General features: G+C 50.4%; 1 protein-coding gene across 1 annotated transcript in view; it reads right to left on the bottom strand.

Moving 5' to 3' along the window:
- LOC137305262 (proteasome subunit beta type-8-like) overlaps window positions 1-14,969 on the bottom strand; it is a 188,742-nt gene extending 173,773 nt beyond the window's left edge. The window contains exon 1 of the mRNA XM_067974119.1: window positions 14,107-14,969. Within this exon, the coding sequence (XP_067830220.1) occupies window positions 14,107-14,250 (144 nt within the window). The 5' untranslated portion in view covers window positions 14,251-14,969. The remainder of the gene's footprint in view (window positions 1-14,106) is intronic.
- Window positions 14,970-17,060: the final 2,091 nt, after the last annotated feature.

Genomic DNA, 17,060 nt, shown 5'->3' with positions numbered 1-17,060 from the left:
CCGTGCCGGCCAAAAAAGAGCTATCCAGCTTAATCCCACTTTCCCGCACTTGGTCCGTAGCCCTGTGGATTACGGCTCTTCAGGAGCACATCCAGGTACTTTTTAAATGAGTTGAGGGTTTCTGCCTCTCCCACCCTCTCAGGCAGTGAGTTCCAGACCCCCACCACCCTCTGGGTGAAAAAAATTCTCCTCAGCTCCCCTCTAATCCTTCTACCGATTACTTTAAATCCATGACCCCTGGTTACTGACCCTTCTGCTAAGGGAAATAGGTCCTTCCTATCCACTCTATCCAGGCCCCTCATAATTTTATACACCTCAATTAAATCTCCCCTCAGCCCCCTCTGTTCCAGCCCTGGCAACATCCTCGTAAATCTCCTTTGTACCCTCTCGAGTGCAAACACATCCTTCCTGCAATGTGGTGACCAGAACTGTACACAGTGCTCAAGCTGTGGTCTAACCAGTGTTTTATACAGTTCCAGCATAACCTCCCAGCTCTTATATTCTATGCCTTGGCTAATAAAGGAAAGTATCCCGTATGCCTTCTGAACCACCTTATCTACCTGTCCTGCTACCTTCAGGGATCTATGGACATGCACTCCAAGGTCCCTCACTTCCTCTACACCTCTCAGTATCCTCCCATTTATTGTGTATTCCCTTGCCTTGTTTGCCCTCCCCAAATGCATTACCTCACACTTCTCTGGATTGAATTCCATTTGCCACTTTTCTGTCCACCTGACCAGTCCATTGATATCTTCCTGCAGTCCACAGCTTTCCTCCTCACTATCAACCACACGGACAATTTTTGTATCAAACTTCTTAATCAAGCCCCCCACATTCAAGTCCAAATCATTAATATATGTCACAAAAAGCAAGGGACCCAGTACTGAGCCCTGCGGAACCCCACTGGAAACAGCCTTCCAGTCTCTCTCTCTCTCTCACTCTCACACTCAAGTCTCTCTCTCTCTCACACACTCTCACAGACGAGTCTCTCTCACTCTCTCTCTCTCTCACTCTCATAGACCAGTCTCTCTATCTCACTCTCACAGACCAGTCTCTCTCTCTCACTCTCTCACAGACCAGTCTCTCTCTCTCTCTCTCACTCTCTCACAGACCAGTCTCTCTCTCTCTCTCTCTCAGACCAGTCTCTCTCCCTCTCTCTCTCTCATAGACCAGTCTCTCTCCCTCTCTCTCTCTCATAGACCAGTCTCTCTCTCTCTCTCTCTCTCTCACTCTCTCACAGACCAGTCTCTCTCTCTCTCTCTCTCTCTCACTCTCTCACAGACCAGTCTCTCTCTCTCTCTCTCACAGACCAGTCTCTCTCTCTCTCTCTCTCTCTCTCTCACACAGACCAGTCTCTCTCTCTCTCTCATAGACCAGTCTCTCTCTCTCTCTCTCTCTCTCAGACCAGTCTCTCTCTCTCTCTCTCTCACTCTCACAGACCAGTCTCTCTCTCTCTCTCTCTCTCTCTCTCTCTCATAGACCAGTCTCTCTCTCTCTCTCTCTCTCTCTCTCACAGACCAGTCTCTCTCTCTCTCTCTCTCTCTCTCTCACAGACCAGTCTCTCTCTCTCTCTCTCTCTCATAGACCAGTCTCTCTCTCTCTCTCTCTCTCTCTCACAGACCAGTCTCTCTCTCTCTCTCTCTCACAGACCAGTCTCTCTCTCTCTCTCTCTCTCTCACACAGACCAGTCTCTCTCTCTCTCTCTCTCATAGACCAGTCTCTCTCTCTCTCTCTCTCTCTCAGACCAGTCTCTCTCTCTCTCTCTCTCACTCTCACAGACCAGTCTCTCTCTCTCTCTCTCTCTCTCTCATAGACCAGTCTCTCTCTCTCTCTCTCTCTCTCTCTCTCTCACAGACCAGTCTCTCTCTCTCTCTCTCTCATAGACCAGTCTCTCTCTCTCTCTCTCTCTCTCACAGACCAGTCTCTCTCTCTCTCTCTCTCTCACAGACCAGTCTCTCTCTCTCTCTCTCTCTCTCACACACTCTCTCTCTCTCTCTCACAGACCAGTCTCTCTCTCTCTCTCTCTCTCACAGACCAGTCTCCCTCTCTCTCTCTCTCTCTCTCACTCTCTCACAGACCAGTCTCTCTCTCTCTCACTCTCTCACAGACCAGTCTCTCTCTCTCTCTCTCTCTCAGACCAGTCTCTCTCTCTCTCTCTCTCTCTCTCACAGACCAGTCTCTCTCTCTCTCTCTCTCTCACAGACCAGTCTCTCTCTCTCTCTCTCTCACAGACCAGTCTCCCTCTCTCTCTCTCTCTCTCACTCTCTCACAGACCAGTCTCTCTCTCTCTCACTCTCTCACAGACCAGTCTCTCTCTCTCTCTCTCTCTCTCTCTCACTCTCTGACAGACCAGTCTCTCTCTCTCTCTCTCTCTCACAGACCAGTCTCTCTCTCTCTCTCTCTCTCAGACCAGTCTCTCTCTCTCTCTCTCTCTCACAGACCAGTCTCTCTCTCTCTCTCTCTCTCTCTCACAGACCAGTCTCTCTCTCTCTCTCTCTCACAGACCAGTCTCCCTCTCTCTCTCTCTCTCTCTCTCACTCTCTCACAGACCAGTCTCTCTCTCTCTCACTCTCTCACAGACCAGTCTCTCTCTCTCTCTCTCTCTCTCACTCTCTGACAGACCAGTCTCTCTCTCTCTCTCTCTCTCACAGACCAGTCTCTCTCTCTCTCTCACACAGGCCAGTCTCTCTCTCTCTCTCACACAGGCCAGTCTCTCTCACTCACACTCTCACAGACCAGTCTCTCTCTCTCTCTCTCTCACAGACCTGTCTCTCTCTATCTCTCTCTCACTCACAGATCAGTCTCTCTCTCCCTCTCTCTCTCACTCTCACTCTCACAGACCATGAAGATCTAGACAACATCCAGGCTTGGGCTGATAAGTGGCAAGTAACATTCGCGTCAGACAAGTGCCAGGCAATGACCATCTCCCCTTGACATTCAATGGCATTACCATCGCCGAATCCCCAACCATCAACATCCTGGGGGTCACCATTGACCACAAACTTAACTGGACCAGCCATATAAATACTGTGACTACAAGAGCAGGTCAGAGGCTGGGTATTCTGTGGTGAGTGACTCACCTCCTGACTCCCCAAAGCCTTTCCACCATCTACAAGGCACAAGTCAGGAGTGTGATGGAATACTCTCCACTTGCCTGGATGAGTGCAGCTCCAACAACACTCAAGAAGCTCGACACCATCCAGGACAAAGCAGCCCGCTTGATTGGCACCCCATCCACCACCCTAAACATTCACTCCCTTCACCACCGGCGCACAGTGGCTGTAGTGTGTACCATCCACAGGATGCACTGCAGCAACTCACCAAGGCTTCTTCGACAGCACCTCCCAAACCCGCGACCTCTACCACCTAGAAGGACAAGGGCAGCAGGCGCATGGGAACAACACCACCTGCACGTTCCCCTCCAAGTCACACACCATCCCGACTTGGAAATATATCGCCGTTCCTTCATCGTCGCTGGGTCAAAATCCTGGAACTCCCTCCCTAACAGCACTGTGGGAGAACCTTCACCACACAGACTGCAGTGGTTCAAGAAGGCGGCTCACCACCACCTTCTCAAGGGCAGTTAGGGATGGGCAATAAATGCCGGCCTCGCCAGCGACGCCCACATCCCATGAACGAATTTTAAAAAAACAAGTCTCTCTCTCTCTCTCCCTCTCACACTCACACACTCTCACAGACCAGTCTCTCTCTCTCTCTCATAGACCCAGTCTCCCTCTCTCTCTCTCACAGACGAGTCTCTCTCTCTCAAAGACCAGTATCTCTCTCTCTCTCACACTCTCACAGACCAGTCTCTCTCTCTCTCTCACTCTCACAGACCAGTCTCTCTCTCTCACTCTCACAGACCAGTCTCTCTCTCTCTCTCACTCTCACAGACCAGTCTCCCTCTCTCTTTCTCACACTCTCACAGGCCAGTCTCTCTCTCTCTCTCTCTCTCACACTCTCACAGACCAGTCTCTCTCTCCCTCTCACTCTCACAGACAAGTCTCTCTCTCTCTCTCACTCTCACAGACCATGAAGATCTGGACAATATCCAGGCTTGGGCTGATAAGTGGCAAGTAACATTTTGCGCCAGACAAGTGCCAGGCAATGACCATCTCCAACAAGAGAGAGTCTAACCACCTCCCCTTGACATTCAATGGCATTACCATCACTGAATCCCCAACCATCAATATCCTGGGGGTCACCATTGACTAGAAACTAAACTGGACCAGCCACATAAATACTGTGGCTACAAGAGCAGGTCAGAGGCTGGGTATTCTGTGGTGAGTGACTCACCTCCTGACTCCCCAAAGCCTTTCCACCATCTACAATGCACAAGTCAGGAGTGTGATGGAATACTCTCCACTTGCCTGGATGAGTGCAGCTCCAACAACACTCAAGAAGCTCGACACCATCCAGGACAAAGCAGCCCGATGGATTGGTACCCCATCCACCACCCTAAACATTCACTCCCTTCACCACCGACACACTGTGGCTGCAGTGTGTACCATCCTCAGGATGCACTGCAGCAACTCGCCAAGGCTTCTTCGACAGTACCTCCCAAACCCACGACCTCTACCACCTAGAAGGACAAGGGCAGCAGGCACATGGGAACAACACCACCTGCACGTTCCCCTCCAAGTCACACACCATCCCGACTTGGAAATATATCGCCGTTCCTTCATCGTCACTGGGTCAAAATCCTGGAACTCCCTATCTAACAGCACTGTGGGAGAACCTTCACCACACGGACTGCAGTGGTTCAAGAAGGCGGCTCACCACCACCTTCTCAAGGGCAATTAGGGATGGGCAATAAATGCCGGCCTCGCCAGCGACGCCCACATCCCATGAATGAATAAGAAAAACTCAGTCTCTTTCTCTCACAGACCAATCTCTCTCTCTCTCACACATACTCTCACAGACCAGTCTCTCACTCTCTCACAGACCAGTCTCTCACTCTCTCACAGACCAGTCTCTCTCTCTCTCTCACAGACCAGTCTCTCTCTCTGTCTCACAGACCAGTCTCTCTCTCTCTCTCTCACAGACCAGTCTCTCACTCTCTCACAGACCAGTCTCTCTCTGTCTCACAGACCAGTCTCTCTCTCTCTCTCACAGACCAGTCTCTCTCTCTCTCTCACAGACCAGTCTCTCACTCTCTCACAGACCTGTCTCTCTCTCTGTCTCACAGACCAGTCTCTCTCTCTGTCTCACAGACCAGTCTCTCTCTCTCTCTCTCTCTCATACTCACACAGACCAGTCTCTCTCTCTACTCTCACACACTCTCACAGACCAGTCTCTCTCTACTCTCACGCACTCTCACAGACCAGTCTCTCACTCTCTCTCTCTCTCACTCTCACAGACCAGTCTCTCTCTCTCTCTCTCACACTCTCACAGACCAGTCTCTCTCTCTCTCTCACACAGACCAGTCTCTCTCTCTCTCTCTCTCTCACTCTCACAGACCAGTCTCTCTCTCTCTCTCTCTCTCTCACAGACCAGTCTCTCTCTTTCTCTCTCTCTCTCACAGACCAGTCTCTCTCTCTCACACTCTCACAGACCAGTCTCTCTCTCTCTCTCACACTCTCACAGACCAGTCTCTCTCTCTCTCTCTCTCTCACACACTCACACAGACCAGTCTCTCTCTCTCTCTCTCACACTCTCACAGACCAGTCTCTCTCTCTCTCTCTCTCTCTCTCTCACACTCTCACAGACCAGTCTCTCTCTCTCTCTCTCTCTCACACACTCACACAGACCAGTCTCTCTCTCTCTCTCACACTCTCACAGACCAGTCTCTCTCTCTCTCTCTCTCTCACACACTCACACAGACCAGTCTCTCTCTCTCTCTCTCACACTCTCACAGACCAGTCTCTCTCTCTCTCTCTCTCTCTCTCTCACACTCTCACAGACCAGTCTCTCTCTTGCTTTTTGTGGTATATATTAATTATTTGGACTTGAATGTGGGGGGCTTGATCAAGAAGTTTGCAGATGATACAAAAATTGTCCGTGTGGTTGATAGTGAGGAGGAAAGCTGTAGACTGCAGGAAGATATCAATGGACTGGTCAGGTGGGCAGAAAAGTGGCAAATGGAATTCAATCCAGGGAAATGTGAGGTGATGCATTTGGGGAGGGCAAACAAGGCAAGGGAATACACAATAAATGGGAGGATACTGAGAGGTGTAGAGGAAGTGAGGGACCTTGGAGTGCATGTCCACAGATCCCTGAAGGTAGCAGGACAGGTAGATAAGGTGGTTAAAAAGGCATAAGGGATACTTTCCTTTATTAGCCGAGGCACAGAATATAAGAGCAGGGAGGTTATGCTGGAACTGTATAAAACACTAGTTAGGCCACAGCTTGAGTACTGCGTACAGTTCTGGTCACCACATTACAGGAAAGATGTGATTGCACTAGAAAGGGTACAGAGGAGATTTATGAGGATGTTGCCAGGACTGGAGAATTTTAGCCATGAAAGAAAGAGGGATGAGATCCTGCAGGTTGAGTTTAAGGAGTTAGGAAAAAGACTAATAAGCAGGACCTCAAAGGTAGTAATCTCCAGATTAGTGAGTATAGAGATAGGAGGATAGAGCAGATGAATGCGTGGCTGGAGAGGCGGTGCAGGAGGGAGGACTTTAGATTCCTGGGCCATTGGGACCGGTTCTGGGGGAGGTGGGACCTGTACAGGCCGGACGGGTTGCACCTTAACAGGGCCGGGACCAATATCCTTGCGGGGAGGTTTGCTGGTGCTGTCGGGGAGGGTTTAAACTAGCTTGGCAGGGCGATGGGAACCTGAGTGTGGAGTCAGATGGGATCAAGTCAGAACTGGAAATGGAAGGCAGAAAATTAGTGAGTGAGTCTGGAAGGCAGAGGGAACAAAGGTTAGAAAATAAACAACAGAGGAGTTTGGTAGTCCTTGAATGTATTTATCTCAATGCAAGGAGTATAGGAAATAAGGCGGATGAGCTGAGGGCACAGATTGACACGTGGCAGTGCGATATCTTAACTATTACAGAAACGTGGCTTAAAGAGGGGCAGAAATGGCAGCTCAATGTCCCTGGTTACAGGGTTTTCAGACGTGATAGAGAGGGGGATAAAAAAGGAGGGGGGGTGGCAATTTTGGTAAATTAAACAATTACAGTTGTGAGGAGGGATGATATTTTAGAAGGAGCATCAAATGAGGCCTTATGGTTTGAGCTAAAGAACAAAAAAGGGGCAGTCACACTGCTGGGAGTGAACTATAGACCCCCAAACAGTCAGAGGGAGATAGAGGAGCAAATATGGAGGCAAATTTCTGAGAAGTGCAAAAACAATAGGGCAGTAATGGGAGGGGGTTTCAACAACCCTGATATTAACTGGGATACAATCAGTGTGAATGATATAGAGGGCACAGAATTCTTAAATTGCATACAGGAGAATTTTTTTTGCCAGTATATAGCAAGCCCAACGAGGCGGGGTCATAGAGTCATAGAGTGATACAGCACGGATAGAGGCCCTTCGGCCCATCGTGTCCGCGCCGGCCATCAAGCCCTGTCTACTCTAATCCCATATTCCAGCATTTGGTCCGTAGCCTTGTATGCTATGGCATTTCAAGTGCTCATCCAAATGCTTCTTGAATGTTGTGAGGGTTCCTGCCTCCACAACCCTTTCAGGCAGTGAGTTCCAGACTCCAACCACCCTCTGGGTGAAAAAGTTCTTTCTCAAATCCCCTCTAAACCTCCCGCCTTTTACCTTGAATCTATGTCCCCTTGTTATAGAACCCTCAACGAAGGGAAAAAGCTCCTTAGTATCCATCCTATCTGTGCCCCTCATAATTTTGTACACCTCAATCATGTCCCCCCTCAGCCGCCTCTGCTCCAAGGAAAACAAACCCAATCTTCCCAGTCTCTCTTCATAGCTGAAGCGCTCCAGCCCTGGTAACATCCTGGTGAATCTCCTCTGCACCCTCTCCAAAGTGATCACATCCTTCCTGTAGTGCGGCGACCAGAACTGCACACAGTACTCCAGCTGTGGCCTAACCAGTGTTTTATACAGCTCCATCATAACCTCCTTGCTCTTATATTCTATGCCTCGGCTAATAAAGGCAAGTATCCCATATGCCTTCTTTACCACCTTATCTACCTGTTCTGCCGCCTTCAGGGATCTGTGAACTTGCACACCAAAAGTGGGGGGCAGTTCTGGATTTAGTTTTAGGGAATGAGCAGGGCAGGTGGAAGGAGGATCAGTGGGAGAGCATTTTGGTGGGAGTGATCATAATACAGTTAGTTTTAGCATAGATATGGAAAAGGACAAAGACAGAGCAGGAGTTGAAGTTTTCAATTGGGGAAAGGCCAATTTTACTAAACTGAGAAGTGATTTAGTAGAAGTAAACTGGAAACAGCTACTTGAAGGTAAATCAGTGTCAAAGCAGTGGGAGGCATTCAAGGGGGAGATTCAAGGGGTTCAGAGTAAACATGTTCCCACAAAGAAAAAGGGTGGGACTGTCAAATCTAGAGTTCCCTGGATGACAAGGAGCATACAGGGTAAGATAAGACAGAAAAAGAAAGCCTATGATAGACATCGGGAACTCAATACTACGGAAAGCTTAGAGGAGTACACAAAGTGCAGGGATGAAGATAAAAAGGAAATTAGGAAAGCAAAGAGAGGGCATGAAAAAATATTAGCAGGTAAAATCAAAGAAAACCCAAAGATGTTTTATAAATACATAAAGAGCAAGAGAATAACTAAGGAAAGAGTAGGGCCTATTAGAGACCAAAAAGGTAACCTGTGTGTGGAGGGGGAAGATGTGGGTCTGGTTCTTAATGAATACTTTGCTTCTGTCTTCACAAAGGAGAGGGACGATGCAGAGATTATAGTTAAGGAGGAGGAGTGTGAAATATTGGATGGGATAAACGGTGAGAGAGGAAGTATTAAGGGGATTCGCATCTTTGAAAGTAGATAAATCACCAGGCCCGGATGAAATGTATCCCAGGCTGTTAAGAGAAGCAAGGGAGGAAATAGCGGAGGCTCTGACCATCAGTTTCCAATCCTCCCTGGATACAGGCGTGGTGCCGGAGGATTGGAGGACTGCTAACATTGTACCATTGTTTTAAAAGGGAAAACGAGATAGACCGAGTAATTATAGGCCAGTCAGTCTAACCTCAGTGGTGGGCAAAATATTAGAATCAATTCTGAGGGACAGGATAAACCGTCACTTAGAAAGGCACGGAGTAATCAAGGACAGTCAGCATGGATTTGTTAAGGGAAGGTCGTGTCTGACTAACTTGATTGAATTTTTTGAGGTGGTAACAAGGAGGGTCGATGAGGGTAGTGCAGTTGATATAGTCTACATGGATTTTAGCAAGGCTTTTGACAAGGTCCACATGGCAGATTGGTTAAAAAAGTACAAGCTCATGGGATCCAAGGGAAAGTGGCAAATTAGATCCAAAATTGGCTCAGTGGCAGGAAGCAAAGGGTAATGGTCGACGGGTGTTTCTGTGACTGGAAGGCTGTTTCCAGTGGGGTTCCACAGGGCTCAGTACTAGGTCCTTTGCTTTTTGTGGTATATATTAATGATTTGGACTGAAACATAAGGGGCATGATTAAGAAATTCGCGGATGACACAAAGATAGGCCGTGTGGTTGATAGTGAGGAGGAAAGCTGTAGACTGCAGGAAGATATCAATGGACTGGTCAGATGGGCAGAAAAGTGGCAAATGGAGTTCAATCCGGAGAAGTGTGAGGTAATGTATTTGGGGGGAGCAAACAAGGCAAGGGAATACACAATAAATAGGAGGATACTGAGAGCTGTGGAGGAAGTGAGGGACCTTGGAGTGCATGTCCACAGATCTCTGAAGATAGCAGGACAGATAAGGTGGTTAAGAAGGCAGATGGAATACTTTCCTTTAATAGCTGAGGCATAGAATATAAGTGCAGGGAGGTTATGCTAGAACTGTACAAAATATTGTGTACAGTTCTGGTCACCACATTACAGGAAGGATGTAATTGCACGAGAGAGGGTACAGAGGAGATTTACGAGGATGTTGCCAGGAGTGGAGAATTTTAACTATGATGACAGATTGGATAGGCTGGGGTTGTTTTCCTTGGAACAGAGGAGGCTGAGGGGAGATTTAATTGAGGTGTATAAAATTATGAGGGGCCTGGATAGAGTGGATAGGAAGGACCGATTTCCCTTAGCAGAGGGGTCAATAACCAGGGGGCATAGATTTAAAGTGATTGATCGAAGGATTAGAGTGGAAATGAGGAAAAGATTTTTCACCCAGAGGGTGGTGGGGGTCTGGAACTCACTGCCTGAGAGGGTGGGAGAGGCAGAAACCCTCAACTCATTTGAAAAGTACCTGGATGTGCTCCTGAAGTGCTGTAACCGACAGGGCTACGGACCAAGTGCGGGAAAGTGGGATTAAGCTGGATAGCTCTTTTTCGGCCAGCACGGACACGATGGGCCGAATGGCCTCCTTCTGTGCCGTAACTTTCTATGATTCTCTCTCTCTCACAGACCAGTCTCTCTCTCTCACACACTCACCCTCTCTCTCTCTCACAAACCAGTCTCTCTCTCTCTCTCTCACACACTCACCCTCTCTCTCTCTCACAAACCAGTCTCTCTCTCTCTTTCACAGACCAGTCTCTCTCTCTCTCACACAGACCAGTCTCTCTCTCTCTCTCTCTCACACACTCACCCTCTCTCTCTCTCACAAACCAGTCTCTCTCTCTCTCTCACACAGACCAGTCTCTCTCTCTCTCTCTCTCTCTCACACACTCACCCTCTCTCTCTCTCACAAACCAGTCTCTCTCTCTCTCTCTTTCATAGACCAGTCTCTCTCTCTCTCTCTCTCACAGACCAGTCTCTCTCTCTCTCTCTCTCACAGGCCAGTCTCTGTCTCTCTCTCTCTCACAGACCAGTCTCTCCCTCTCTCTCTCTCACAAATCAGTCTCTCTTTCTCTCTCTCACAGACCTGTCTCTCTCTCTCTCTCTCACAGACCAGTCTCTCTCTCTCTCTCTCACAGACCAGTCTCTCTCTCTCTCTCTCACAAACCAGTCTCTCTCTCTCTCTCTCTCACAGACCAGTCTCTCTCTCTCTCACAGACCAGTTTATCTCTCTCTCTCTCACAGACCAGTCTCTCTCTTTCTCACACTCTCTCTCTCTCACAAACCAGTCTCTCTCTCTCTCTCTCTCACAGACCAGTCTCTCTCTCTCTCTCTCTCTCTCACAGACCAGTCTCTCTCTCTCTCTCTCTCACAGACCAGTCTCTCTCTCTCTCTCTCTCTCACACAAACCAGTCTCTCTCTCTCTCTCACACACTCTCTCTCTCTCTCTCTCACAAACCAGTCTCTCTCTCTCTCTCTCTCACAGACCAGTCTCTCTCTCTCTCTCTCTCACAGACCAGTCTCTCTCTCTCTCTCTCTCTCACAAACCAGTCTCTCTCTCTCTCTCTCACAAACTTTTCTCAAGAGAGAAATCAGGAGGGCAAAAAGGGGACATGAGATTACTTTGGCAGATAAGGCAAAGGAGAATCCAAAGAGCTTCTACATATACATAAAGGGCAAAAGAGTAACTAGGGAGAGAGTAGGGCCTCTTAAGGATCAACAAGGTCATCTATGTGCGGAACCACAAGAGATGGGTGAGATCCTGAATGAATATTTCACATGGGTATTTATGGTTGAGAAAGGCATGGGTGTTAGGGAACTTGGGGAAATAAATAGTGATGTCTTGAGGAGTGTACATATTACAGAGAGGGAGGTGCTGGAAGTCTTAATGCGCATCAAGGTAGATAAATCTCTGGGACCTGATGAAATGTATCCCAGGACGTTATGGGAGGTTAGGGAGGAAATTGCGGGTCCCCTAGCAGAGATATTTGAATCATCGACAGCAACAGGTGAGGTGCCTGAAGATTGGAGGGTAGCAAATGTTGTGCCTTTGTTTAAGAAGGGCGGCAGGGAAAAGCCTGGGAACTACAGACCGGTGAGCCTGACATCTGTAGTGGGTAAGTTGTTAGAGGGTATTCTGAGAGACAGGATCTACAGGCATTTGGAGAGGCAGGGACTAATTAGGAACAGTCAGCATGGTTTTGTGAGTGGAAAATCATGTCTCACGAATATGATTGAGTTTTTTGAAGGGGTAACCAAGAAGATAGATGAGGGCTGTGCAGTAGACGTGGTCTACATGGACTTTAGCAAAGCCTTTGACAAGGTACCGCATGGTAGGTTGTTACATAAGGTTAAATCTCATGGGATCCAAGGTGAGGTAGCCAATTGGATACAAAATTGGATTGACGACAGGAGACAGAGGGTGGTTGTGGAGGGTTGTTTTTCGGACTGGAGGCCTGTGACCAGCGGTGTGCCTCAGGGATCGGTGCTGGGTCCGCTGTTATTTGTTATTTATATTAATGATTTGGATGAGAATTTAGGAGGCATGGTTAGTAAGTTTGCAGATGACACCAAGATTGGTGGCATTGTGGACAGTGAAGAAGGTTATCTAGGATTGCAACGGGATCTTGATAAATTGGGCCAGTGGGCCGATGAATGGCAGATGGAGTTTAATTTAGATAAATGTGAGGTGATGCATTTTGGTAGATCGAATCGGGCCAGGACCTACTCCGTTAATGGTAGGGCGTTGGAGAGAGTTATAGAACAAAGAGATCTTGGAGTACAGGTTCATAGCTCCTTGAAAGTGGAGTCACAGGTGGATAGGATGGTGAAGAAGGCATTCAGCATGCTTGGTTTCATTGGTCAGAACATTGAATACAGGAGTTGGGATGTCTTGTTGAAGTTGTACAAGACATTAGTAAGGCCACACTTGGAATACTGTGTACAGTTCTGGTCACCCTATTATAGAAAGGATATTATTAAACTAGAAAGAGTGCAGAAAAGATTTACTAGGATGCTACCGGGACTTGATGGTTTGACTTATAGGGAGAGGTTGGATAGACTGAGACTTTTTTCCCTGGAGAGTAGGAGGTTTCGGGGGGCATCTTATAGAAGTCTATAAAATAATGAGGGGCAAAGATAAGGTAGATAGTCAAAATCTTTTCCCAAAGGTAGGGGAGTCTATAACGAGGGGGCATAGATTTAAGGTGAGAGGGGAGAGATACAAAAGGGTCCAGAGGGGCAATTTTTTCACTCAAAGGGTGGTGAGTGTCTGGAACGAGCTGCCAGAGGCAGTAGTAGAGGCGGGTACAATTTTGTCTTTTAAAAAGCATTTGGACAGTTACATGGGTAAGATGGGTATCGAGGGATATGGGCCAAGTGCCGGCAATTGGGACTAGCTTAGTGGTATAAACTGGGCGACATGGACATGTTGGGCCGAAGGGCCTGTTTCCATGTTGTGAACTTCTATGATTCTATGAAACCAGTCTCTCTCTCACAGACCAGTCTCTCTCTCTCTCTCTCTCAGATCAGTCTCTCTCTCTCTCACACACTCTCACAGACCAGTCTCTCTCTCTCTCTCTCTCACAGACCAGTCTCTCTCTCACAGACCAGTCTCTCTCTCTCTCTCTCTCACAGACCAGTCTCTCTCTCTCACACACACTCTCTCTCTCTCACACAGACCAGTCTCTCTCTCTCTCACAGACCAGTCTCTCTCTCTCACACACACTCTCTCTCTCTCACACAGACCAGTCTCTCTCTCTCTCACAGACCAGTCTCTCTCTCTCACACACACTCTCTCTCTCTCACACAGACCAGTCTCTCTCTCTCACAGACCAGTCTCTCGCTCTCTCACAAACTAGTCTCTCTCTCTCTCTCACACACACTCTCTCTCACAGACCAGTCTCTCTCTCTCTCACAGACCAGTCTCTCTCTCTCACACACACTCTCTCTCTCTCTCACAGACCAGTCTCTCTCTCTCTCACAGACCAGTCTCTCGCTCTCTCACAAACTCGTCTCTCTCTCTCTCTCACACACTCTCTCTCTCACAGACCAGTCTCTCTCTCTCTGACTTTCCCCAGCCATGTGTACAATTATTTCCCCTTTTCTCAGTCAGCCTTTGTTCACATTCCGAGTGTTTCCCTCATTTATCGGTTTAAGCTCGGATTGACCGAACCCGATACTCTCAGACTGTGGCCGTGCCGATCAAATCCAAACCAATTCAGTTATTGCAGCGATCAAACCCGGAATACTCACATCCAGTCCAGCCGGCACCGCCAACTCGCCGCCACTGACCCCGAAAGCAAAATGATTTCTTTTATCCAAACACTGCTCCCCCGCCCCGAAAGGGGATTGATCCTGAAGCCAGTCCCCGAATCCGCAAACATCCAGCAGCGCCATGTCCAGAGATCACTTCCCCAACCAACGCCTGGCAGTGAAACTGAAAGTAACCGGTTACAGCAAATGAAACTAACCCGGTCTGGGACTGGGGACAGGGGTCTGGGGATTGGGGACAGGGGTCTGGGATAGGGGACTGGGGTCTGGGACTGGGGATTGGGGTCTGGGGTCTGGGACTGGGGACTGAGGTCTGGGACTGGGGATTGGGAACTGGGGTCTGGGGTCTGGGACTGGGGACAGGGGTCTGGGGATTGGGGACAGGGGTCTGGGACAGGGGTCTGGGACTGGGGATAGGGGTCTGGGGATAGGGGTCTGGGACTGGGGATTGGGGTCTGGGACTGAGGTCTGGGACTGGGGTCTGGGACTGGGGATTGGGAACTGGGGTCTGGGGTCTGGGACTGGGGACTGAGGTCTGGGACTGGGGATTGGGAACTGGGGTCTGGGGTCTGGGACTGGGGACAGGGGATTGGGGATTGGGGTCTGGGACTGGGGACAGGGGTCTGGGACTGGGGTCTGGGGTCTGGGATCAGAGGCTGGGATCTGGGAACAGGGGCTGGGGTCTCGGGACTGTGTCTGGGGTCTGGGGACTCGGGTCAGAGGACCATGGGACAGTGACTTGGGATTGGGATTGGGACAGTGACACTTAGATACAGAGTAAAGCTCCCTCTACACTGTCCCATCAAACACTCCCAGGGCAGGTACAGATCAGAGTCTGCAATGAAATGTGATTGAAAACACAACCTTCACAGGAGTAATCCTCCCAGCAACAAGTCACGTCAGCAGAGGGACTAATTCTCATTGCTTCCTTTTCACCGAACCACTAACATTGGAGAAAAAGGGGCAGTTTGCCAATCCTGCACATCCTGCACTGAGAGAATCAGTGCTGCAGTGTCTCTGATACACACTCCCATCGAACGTACCTCCCCACGCTATACTCTATCCTCACACTCGTCCCTTAGAGAACAGGGTGAATTAGTGGGAGGATTCACAGGCTGATTATCAGTCTGACAGCTCACGATGTGAACACTGCTTCCATGGCCATAAACATCCTTATACCAGTCGGTGGGGGGTTGGGGTTAGTCCCACACAGCGGGAGATTTTATCGCTCCCACAACCCGTTCGATGAGGGGGGGCCGCCCACACCCACCCACCAGACACCGGAATCTCCGCTGGATGTCGACCCAGAATTCCGAGCCGAGCCGCCCGCCGGGACTGTCTGGAGATCCCGTCTCCCCTCGCCGGGACTGTCTGGAGATCCCGTCTCCCCTCGCCGGGACTGTCTGGAGATCCCGTCGCCCCTCGCCGGGACTGTCTGGAGATCCCGTCTCCCCTCGCCGGGACTGTCTGGAGATCCCGTCTCCCCTCACCGGGACTGTCTGGAGTTCCCGTCTCCCCTCACCGGGACTGTCTGGAGTTCCCGTCTCCCCTCACCGGGACTGTCTGGAGCTCGCGTCTCCCCTCACCGGGACTGTCTGGAGTTCCCGTCTCCCCTCGCCGGGACTGTCTGGAGCTCCCGTCTCCCCTCGCTGGCACTGTCTAGAGCTCCAGTCTCCCCTCGCCGGCACTGTCTGGAGCTCCCGTCTCCCCTCGCCGGCACTGTCTGGAGTTCCAGTCTCCCCTCGCCGGCACTGTCTAGAGCTCCAGTCTCCCCTCGCCGGCACTGTCTAGAGCTCCAGTCTCCCCTCGCCGGCACTGTCTGGAGTTCCAGTCTCCCCTCGCCGGGACTGTCTGGAGTTCCAGTCTCCCCTCGCCGGCACTGTCTGGAGTTCCAGTCTCCCCTCGCCGGCACTGTCTGGAGTTCCAGTCTCCCCTCGCCGGGACTGTCTAGAGCTCCAGTCTCCCCTCGCCGGCACTGTCTGGAGTTCCAGTCTCCCCTCGCCGGCACTGTCTAGAGCTCCAGTCTCCCCTCGCCGGCACTGTCTGGAGTTCCAGTCTCCCCTCGCCGGCACTGTCTGGAGTTCCAGTCTCCCCTCGCCGGCACTGTCTGGAGTTCCAGTCTCCCCTCGCCGGCACTGTCTGGAGTTCCAGTCTCCCCTCGCCGGCACTGTCTGGAGTTCCCGTTTCCACTCACCGGGACTGTCTCGAACTCCCGTCTCCACTCGCCCCGCGGGACTGTCTGGAGCTCCCGGCTCCCCTCGCCGGGACTGTCTGGAGCTCCCGGCTCCCCTTGCCGGGACTGTCTGGAGATCCCGTCTCCCCTCGCCGGGACTGTCTGGAGCTCCAGTCTCCCCTCGCCGGCACTGTCTAGAGCTCCAGTCTCCCCTCGCCGGGACTGTCTGGAGCTCCCGTCTCCCCTCGCCGGGACTGTCTGGAGCTCCCGTCTCCACTTGCTGGGACTGTCTGGAGCTCCCGTCTCCACTCCGCGGGGTTTGAACCCTGCACCTTCTGACTCAGATGCCATGTTATTGTTATACTGATATTGTTAACAGTTCCCTCTCCTCAGGTACTGTCACCTCTCCTTCAAATCTGCCATCATCACCCCCCTCCTCAAAAAACCCACCCTTGACCCCTCTGTCCTTACAAACTCCCGCCCCATCTCCACCCTCCCTTTCCTCTCCAAAGTCCTTGAACGTTTTGTCACCTCCCAAATCCGTGCCCATCTTTCCCACAACTCCATGTTTGAATCCCTCCAATCAGGTTTCCACCCCTGTCACAGGACTGAAACGGCCCTTATCAAAGTCACAAATGAGATCCTCTGTGACTGTGACCGTGGTAAACGATCCCTCCTCATCCTTCTCCACCTGTCTGCAGCCGTTGACCACACCATCCTCCTCCAACACCTCTCCTCCATCGTCCAGCTGGGTGGGACTGCC

This window comes from Heptranchias perlo, chromosome 39, assembly GCF_035084215.1.
Source record: "Heptranchias perlo isolate sHepPer1 chromosome 39, sHepPer1.hap1, whole genome shotgun sequence".
Classification (NCBI taxonomy): domain Eukaryota; kingdom Metazoa; phylum Chordata; class Chondrichthyes; order Hexanchiformes; family Hexanchidae; genus Heptranchias; species Heptranchias perlo.
This window is presented reverse-complemented; position numbering and strand designations above follow the sequence as displayed.